Genomic DNA, 8,202 nt, shown 5'->3' on the forward strand with positions numbered 1-8,202 from the left:
TCTAGAAGTGGTTGCCTGGACAATTAACAGGAGCAGCCAATCGATATTCTCTGCGACTTTTACTAACTGAAAAGGAAAGGAAGGTTCTGGGGCGGCATCCGCAGAATTGCGGGGTCCCCAGGGATGACCGGTCACCCACTCGTGGGATCCCGAGATCTGGGGTTCTCGGTCACATGTCTAGCAGCCCGGCAAGGAGGACGGCACCCCGCCTCTCAGGCGGCCAGAGTGGGGCGGGCCCTTCAGAGTCACGGGGCGGGGCCCTCCACCATCCCAGGGTCCCAGGGAAGGAAGGCCTAGGGCAGCAGCGACCTGTCGCAGGGGGCCGCCGGTCCCAGTGCCCAGGCCCTGCTCCTCCCACTACAACCAGGCTGCTGGCCCCTGCCTCCCCCCACCACCTACACAGCTCCCGAATTCCCTTGCATCTCCTTGTCCTAAAACTGCAAGATTTAAAGTAACCCCGAGGCCCTCACACATCCCCATGAGTGCGCTAAAAGCCTCTGCTGTCACAGAAACGAAAGGTGAGCGGGTCTGGCTTCCCAGAAGTCCGAGACACCCTTTTAGACTGGGAATGCAGCCCTGGGCCGCAGGTCCTCCGGCCGCACAGCCCTTTGGGGGAGTTCCTTCCCTGTGCCTCCCCTGCGGCCTCCTGCTGCGCACAGAATACATGGAAATCCTGCTGGGGCACAGCCCCTGCCTCACCCCAGGGGTCAGGACGACCGCCCTGGGTCTGCACTGCGGGGCGGCCGCTGAGCTCCGGGAGCAGCTCGGAGCCGCCAGGCCTCGGGAGGCCGCCAGTGTCCCCAACGCTAGCCTGGGTCACCTCCAACCTTAGCTATGCCTGACCCTGCACAAAGTGACCGTGTATTTGTTCATTTTATTTATTTATGTACCTATATGGATTTCATTTCCCCTCGTATAAAATATAAAATTTATGAGAACAAGGACCTGATTTTTGATTTTGAATTCCCAGGCCCTGTTCTTGACTTGCACACAGCAGGTGCTTAATAAATGCACTGAGAATGAAAGAGCTGGGGGGGAGGGGACTTAAAGCTGTGTAACAAAGGTCCCATCGCACTAAGAGGAACAAGGAGCATTTTTTTGCGTTTTGAAGGGTTTCCACCAGCCCTCTCCAGAGAGCTTGGAGACCACTCTGCACCAGTTTAAGGGTCGTCACCTGCATTTTACGGAAGAGGAAACTGTGGTAAAAGGGGCGGATTTGCTCCTTTTAATCGCACTAAGAGGTGTCAGAAGCGGCCGGGGAGCGGGTTCGAGCCGGAAGAGCTACAATGGGCGCCGCCGGCAGCTGAACTTTCACCCCGGACCACAGCCCCCCCCCAGCTGGCCGTGCCCCCACCCAGTGACAAGCATTTCTCACGCCAGCCACGGGCGGGGCAAGTGCAGGTGCCCCCCGGAGCCCAGGCGCGGGGGAAGGGGCGGGGCGGGCCCGGGCTCACTCCACTCGGGACCAGAGCCAGGCGGCCCCGGCTCCAGGGCTGGGGTCCCGGACCCCCGCGGGCACGGGGGCAGAGTAAGGAGCGCCCGAAGTGGTGCAGGCCGGGCCCGGTTCCGAACCCAGGACTCCAAGGAACAGGGAGGGCGCCCCCGCCCCAGGCCGCACCCTCCAGCGAGGACGCGAGTCCCCGGGGAGCCGGCCCGCTCAAGGTCAGGAAGGTAGCGAGAGGCGGGACCGGGAGAGAGACAGGTGTGGGAGGGGCGGGGAGGCCCGAGTGGCCACGCCCAGGACACACCCCCTCGGCCGGAGGAGACGCGCTCCGGCTTCCCCTCCCAGTGACAGCGGTGTGTATGGGGGGCGCGAGGGAGCCCCCCAACACTGAGGGAGAGACGCCCCCCTCCTCCCCACGGCTGGCGGATTAGGGGGAGGGCCCGCTCCGCCCCGGCCCTGGGGGAGGGGCGCCCCCACCTCTCCCCCCAGGTGCATGCTGGGAGGGGCGCACAGGTACCCCCCCCCACCGGCCCCGCTTCAGCTCTGGGGAGAGGCGCCCCGCTTCTTCCTCCCCCGGGGTCTATCGGGAGGGAAGCGCAGGTGCCTCCCCCGCCCCCTGCCGGGCCCGCCTCGGCTCCGGAGGAGAGCCGTCCCTCCTCGCCCCTCCCCTCCTCCCCTCCTCCTCTTCCTCCGCCCCCCGGCAGGTGTAGCGCGGGAGGGGCGCCCATGTCCCCCCCCCCGCTCCCGCCTCGGCCCCCACCCCCAGCCGCGGCGCGCCCCCACTCAACTCTTCACTTTGCCGAAGGTGCCGACCCCCAGCGTGTCGCCCAGCACATAGTGGCCGATCTTCACGCGCCCGTCGTGCTTCGGCTTCTCCGCCATCGTCCGCCGCCCGCCCTCCTCCGCGCCGCGAGCCCCCGCCGCCGCCGCCGCCGCTGCCCAAGCCCCGGCGGAGCTGCCTCCGGTCGCTGCCGCCGCCGGGCTGCTGTCTAGCTGTCTACCCACAGTGCCGCGGGAGCCGGAGGGGGAGGGGGAGAAGAGGGGAGAGGGGCGAGGAACCCCGAGGGGAGGGGCATGCGCGAGGGAGTGAGGAGCGAGAGCCAGGCGCCGGGAGGGGAGGGGGGAGCGCGAACTGTCAGGAGGAGGGAGCGAGCGCGAGCACCGGAGCAGGGAGGAGCGCGGACGGGAGGGGGAGGAGGGAGGGGGAGCGGGGCGAGGTGAGAGATACCAAAATAATCGATAAATAACGAAAGGAAAGGACGCTTCCCGGCATCGCGGTTTTCTGTTCTAGAAACCAGAGGCGGGAGACCCGGCCGGGAACTTCTAGGCTGCGCTGAGGGATTTCTTTAGCTCCCGCTTCTGGCAGGAGGTGCCCAGGCCCCCGCGAGGCTAATCTGGGCCGAACCCTCTGGCCCGCGGGCGCTCCCGCAATCGGACGTTCGCCGCCGCTTTCTGCTAATGATTGTGGGGAGATCACAGAGTCCTCGCTCCTGGGAGGGGGGCTGAGCGGGGGCGGGGGTCAGAGGGGATCTGCGGAAACGGCGGCTAAACCGGGCCCGGGAAAGTGGGGGGCCTCGATGTCGTGCAGCAGGGCGCGCCCTCCTGCGAGCGGCCCGGGCCGGACTGAGAGGCTTAGGCTCCCCCGCTCGGGGCGGACCCGGGGGCCGCGGGCAGCAGCCGCCGACGGAGGCGCGAGCGCCCCCGGAGTTTGTTCCTGCGCGGCGGGAGCGGTCCGTCCCACCGCCGGTCACTCTGGCTCGTGCACCCGGAGACCGGGAGGGAGAGCAGCGCGGGAGTTTTATTTTTGATCTTTGAGCTTCGCTCCCCGGGACCGCGGGGGGAGGGGCGGGGGGCCCACCTGCCGCTCAGAGCGGCGGCGGCCCGGCCGGGGCGGCGCGCGGGGAGCCTCGTGTCCGCGCCCTCCACCGCGGCTCCACAAGGCCGTCGCGTGTGTGGTTATTGACTAATTCGGACAGACGTGACTCCTGGGGATCCCGGACTCAGGGAGGACTCGATTACAGGTCCGTCCTGGCCCCTTCCATTCAAGGTTATTGTCCCAGGCCACGCGGCCATAAGCAGTAAAGCCGAGCCTCAAGCTCGGACCCGGGCCCGGATCCTCCCCCCGGGCCGCCCGGCCCCGGTCCATCCGAGCGCCGTCTCCACGAGGGGGCCCAGCTCCACGAGGCCTTCAGAGCCCATCCTGCGGCCACCGGTCAGTCCCCGAGCTGTTACCGCCCCTGCGACGTGGGGGTGCGCGGACACAGAGACCCGGCCTCATCCCGCCCCCCCCCAAAAAAAAAAATCCTGGTTCCTGCCTTGTAGAAAGAAAATGACATGCCCACGTAAAGTGTGTCCTGGGGAGGGGGAGGTCCTGACAAGAGTCAGGGGGGGTTCTCAAGGGGCCCGAATCAGGCTGCGCTTTAAAGGCAACTAGGGATCCCCCGGAAGTGGAAGTGCGGACCCAGGGGAGAACTCTGGGAGATGACCACCCAGAATTCCCAATCCCTGTACCTTTGTCCGCCGACATTTGGGATTTCCTTCACAGGTTAATGGCGCACGGTTTCAAAGTCCGATTCTTCTTGTGCAGAACAACTGGACACGTCTACATAGATCGCATTTAATTCATACTCTAACATATTTAACATGTGTGGGTCAACCTGCCGTCTGGGGGACGGGGCGGGGGAAGAGGGGGAAATTAGCACAAAAGGTTTGGTCATTGTCAGTGCTGAAAAATCGCCCCTGCATCTATCTGGTAAATGAAAACTAAAAAAGAGGTGAGAGTGGGGGACACTGGGAGCTCGGGGCACATCCGGTGCAAAGGTGAGGAGATGAGCCGTGGGGGCAGAGCAGAACGAGGGGCCGCTTCGCTGTGAACCCCGGAAACATCAGAGGGGGCCAGATGGGAAGAGACTTAATTACCCAGATGAATTCTTATTTAATTTCTGAGACAGCGAGGAGCACTTGAGCAGAAGAACCGCAGCCAGATTTGTGCTTTAAGAACGCTGCCTTTCACTGGGATGGATTGAAGGAGAAGGAAGCCATTTGAAGGCAGGGAAAGCAATTATAATCCGTAGTCAAGGAGAGGTGATGAGGTAAAGAGAAGAAATTTTGTAGATGTAGAAACTTCTCTTTCCTCATCCAACCTCAAATCACTGAAACAACCCTCAGCCCAGTGCGAGCGCACAGTGGGCCCAATATAAATGTTCTTTCCCTCTCCCTTCCCCAAGCTCCCAAACTCCCCTTTCTCAGAAGAGGACTTTACCTTTTACTTTCTGAGAAAATTAAGCCCCTTTTCCCATTATTGTCATCTCAAACCTCTGGGCCTTTGTCTGCCTCCAACGTCTCCTCCTTTCCCTTGTCTCTGATAAAGAAGTCTTGGCCAAAGTAAACCTCTGTGCGTCCTTGAGGCATCCCTTGCCCCCATTCTCCTACAGATCACGCTTTAATTACCCACCTTCCCTCATAAACTTCCAACTTCTCGGTTCCTTCCCTGTGGCCTTCAAACATAGCTTAGTCTTCCTCATCCTTAAAAAAAACAAAAAGGCTTTTCACGAGGCTTTACCATCCCTTGAATGATCCTCCCTACTCTCCCTCCTTGGCTAAATACCTTGAAAAAGTTAGTCACCATTCTGCAGAACAACTTGGAACCCAAGGGGCTGTGAAACTGCATTTAATCCGGCAGCCTCTCTCCAAGGTCCGTATCCCAAAGAGATGATAAGAGAGGGGAAAGGACCCACGCGTGCAAAAACGTTTGTGGCAGCCCCTTTTATAGTGGCAAGGACCTGGGAACAGTGGATGCCCCTCAGCTGGGGAATGGCTGGACGAGTGACGGTATGTGAGTGGTGGAATATTGTGGTTCTATAAAAATGAGGAGCCTGGAAAGACATGAACTGATGGTGAGTGAAGAGTGAAGAGAACATGGTACACAATACAGGAAGATTATGTGATGATCAACTAGAATATGCTTAGCTTTTCTCAGAAATATGGTTATGAAAGACAATTCCAGGAACTCCGGATGGAAAATTCTTTCCACATCCAAGAGAGAACTTGGGAGATTAACTGTGGATCAAAGCATAGTCTTTTCACCTTTTTTGTTTGTTTGTTTTTTCTTTCTTGTTGAGCTTTTTTCCCCTTTGATCTGATTTTTCTTTCACAACCTAACAAATAGAGAAATATGTTTAAAAGGATTGCACATGTTTAACTTATCAGGTTGCTTATTGTCTTGAAGAGAGGATAAGTAAGGGAGGGAGGGAGAAAATTTTGAAATTACAAAAAATAATCTTGAAAACTATCTTTACATGTATTCAGAAAAATAAAATACTAGTGAGGAAAAAAAAAAAAAGAAAAAGCGGGTTACCTTCCCTGAATGCAGAAGCTAAACTCTCACTTTGTTCTCCATCTTTTACCTACTGGCTCCCATCCTCATCACGCCAGTGATAGTGCTCTCTCCAACTTTACCAAAAATGTCTTAATCGCCAAATCGGACGTTTCCTTTTTCTCAGTCCTTATCCTCCTTCCCTGTCTGCTGCAAAAGACACTATTGACCATCTTTCTGATTGCTACATCCTCTCTGGATTTCCACTGAGAGTCTAGGCGTCTTCTTAGTCCTTCCACAAGTTTATTCATTAACTATGGGCATTCTAAAAGGTTTTATTTTAAGTTCTCTTCACTCCTAAAGAATCTCAAGCAATTTGGAACAATGCTCAAAAAGTTATCAAACTGTGCATACCCTTTGACCCAGCAGTGCTACTACTGGGATTATATCCCAAAGAAATACTGAGGAGGGGAAAGGGACCTGTATGTGGGAGAATGTTTGTGGCAGCTCTTTTTGTAGTGGCCAGAAACTGGAAACTGAGAAGCTGCCCATCAATTGGAGAATGGTTGGGTAAATTGTGGTATATGAATATTAGGAAATATTATTGTTCTGTAAGAAATGACTAAATGACCAACAAATGATTTCAGAGAGGTCTAGGGAAACTTACAGAAACTGATGCGGAGTGAAATGAGCAGGACCAGGAGACCGTTGTACACAGCAACATCAATATTATCCAACCTGATGCATGACTTTTTCCATCAATAAGATGGCTGATGCCAGTTCCAATGATCTTGTGACGAAGAGAACCGTCTACACCCACAGGGAGGATATGGGAACTGAGTGTCCATCACAACATAACATTCTCACTCACTTTTTGTTTTTGTTTGTTTGCATTTTGTTTCTTACTCATTTACTTTCCTGTTTGATCTGATTTCTCTTGTGCAACAAGAGAATTGTATAAATATGTTTATGCATATTGGATTTAACATATATTTTAACTTGTATAACATATACTGGATTACTCCCCATCTAGGGGAGGTGTGAGGGAAGGAGGAGAAAATCTGAAACAAAAGGCTAGTCAAGGGTCAATGTTGAAAAATTATCTGTGCATAGGTTTTGAAATTTTAAAACTTTTTTAAAAATAGTATGACTTTCATAACATTGTAGAATCAAACAAATAAATAATCTCATCAGCTCCACTGGTTTAATTGTCATTCACCTCTATTCAGATGATTCCAAGAATTCTATTATCCATTCTATGTCTCTTCCCTGACCTTCAGCCCTACTATCCCATTTTCCTACTGGACATTTCACAGTGTACCCTGTTGTAATCTCAACATATCCCAAACTGAAGGCATTATCTTTTCCCATGAACCTTCTATTCTTCCAAATTTCCCCATTTTTGCCAAAGTACCACCAGCCTTCCAGCTTTTCAGGTTTGGACTACCCTAAACTTTGTCCCTTCTCCTCACTCTACATAGTGAGTTGCCAATTTCTTGTGCTTTCTACCTGCACCCCTTCTCTCCACTCACACAGTTCAGGCCTAATTGGTTCCCCTCCCTAAATCTCTCCTACTCACATCTATGCTACTTATTGCTGGCGAAGTTATTTTCCTTGAATGTCCCCCATATTGGAATATCCTTCCATCTACCTCGTGGAATCCCTCTCCTTAAAACTCTGCTCAACCACCAGGAAGACTTTCCCGATCCCCTCAAGTGCCAATGTCTTCCTTCCCACATTTCCTTGTTTTTACCCACTTTCTCTGCACTTGTACTTATTCACTTTACACTGTGTGTATTGGTATTTATACTTGTTGTCTCCCTTCATTAGCAGGTTCCTTCTTGTGGAGATTGCTTCATTCCTTGTACTTGCATCCCTGGCACCTGGCACTGGGTAGATGATTCATAAATATAAATAATTATAGTGGATGATTTTAAAATGTGATGTGAATACAATGATTATGTGAATGTAAAATATTTATTATAATATATCTTACATTTCTATATCTATATATTTAATATATATTGGACATAATAATATATTTAATTAAACCATTTAATATAAAATAGGTTATTATTTTTAGAATGTCAGATCCTTTTGAGTTGAGATTGCTTGATTCCTTGCATTTGTACCCCCACTGCTTAGCAGAGGACCTGGCACACAGTAGGTGATTCCTAAATATTAGTTACCTACTGGGTTAACCAAGCGTTCAGCTATTGAATCCAGGCTATTTTCTGATCCTCCATGGCCCCCCCCCCTCCCTTCTGCACATTTTGCCTCCCCATCCAATGCGGTGGTTTCTCCTTTTGTCCAGAAGCCAGCGTTTGGCTGAGAAGGATGACCCTCAGTTCTTATTTACTCAGCTTCCTTGGCATTATCAAGTAACCTTGATTTAGAGTCCAGCTGCCATTCCCCAAACTGGGCTTTGCCCTTTGCTAAGTAA

At 53.7% G+C, this 8,202-nt stretch overlaps 1 protein-coding gene and 1 long non-coding RNA gene across 3 annotated transcripts in view; one reads left to right on the plus strand and one right to left on the minus strand.

Moving 5' to 3' along the window:
* The window catches only part of PRKAA2 (protein kinase AMP-activated catalytic subunit alpha 2), a 65,098-nt gene extending 62,718 nt beyond the window's left edge, over positions 1-2,380 (minus strand). Inside the window, exon 1 of one of the 2 annotated variants that reach the window (XM_074265829.1) lies at positions 2,233-2,380. In XM_074265829.1, coding sequence (XP_074121930.1) covers positions 2,233-2,326 — 94 coding nt within the window. In that variant the 5' untranslated portion in view covers positions 2,327-2,380. The remainder of the gene's footprint in view (positions 1-2,232) is intronic. The other variant, XM_074265830.1, reaches the window with a different exon arrangement.
* Positions 1,450-8,202, plus strand: part of LOC141541589 (uncharacterized) — an 8,481-nt gene continuing 1,728 nt past the window's right edge. The window contains exons 1-2 of the long non-coding RNA XR_012481848.1: positions 1,450-1,662; positions 7,590-7,652. This is a non-coding gene — a long non-coding RNA (uncharacterized LOC141541589). The remainder of the gene's footprint in view (positions 1,663-7,589; positions 7,653-8,202) is intronic.

This window comes from Sminthopsis crassicaudata, chromosome 4, assembly GCF_048593235.1.
Source record: "Sminthopsis crassicaudata isolate SCR6 chromosome 4, ASM4859323v1, whole genome shotgun sequence".
Taxonomy (NCBI): domain Eukaryota; kingdom Metazoa; phylum Chordata; class Mammalia; order Dasyuromorphia; family Dasyuridae; genus Sminthopsis; species Sminthopsis crassicaudata.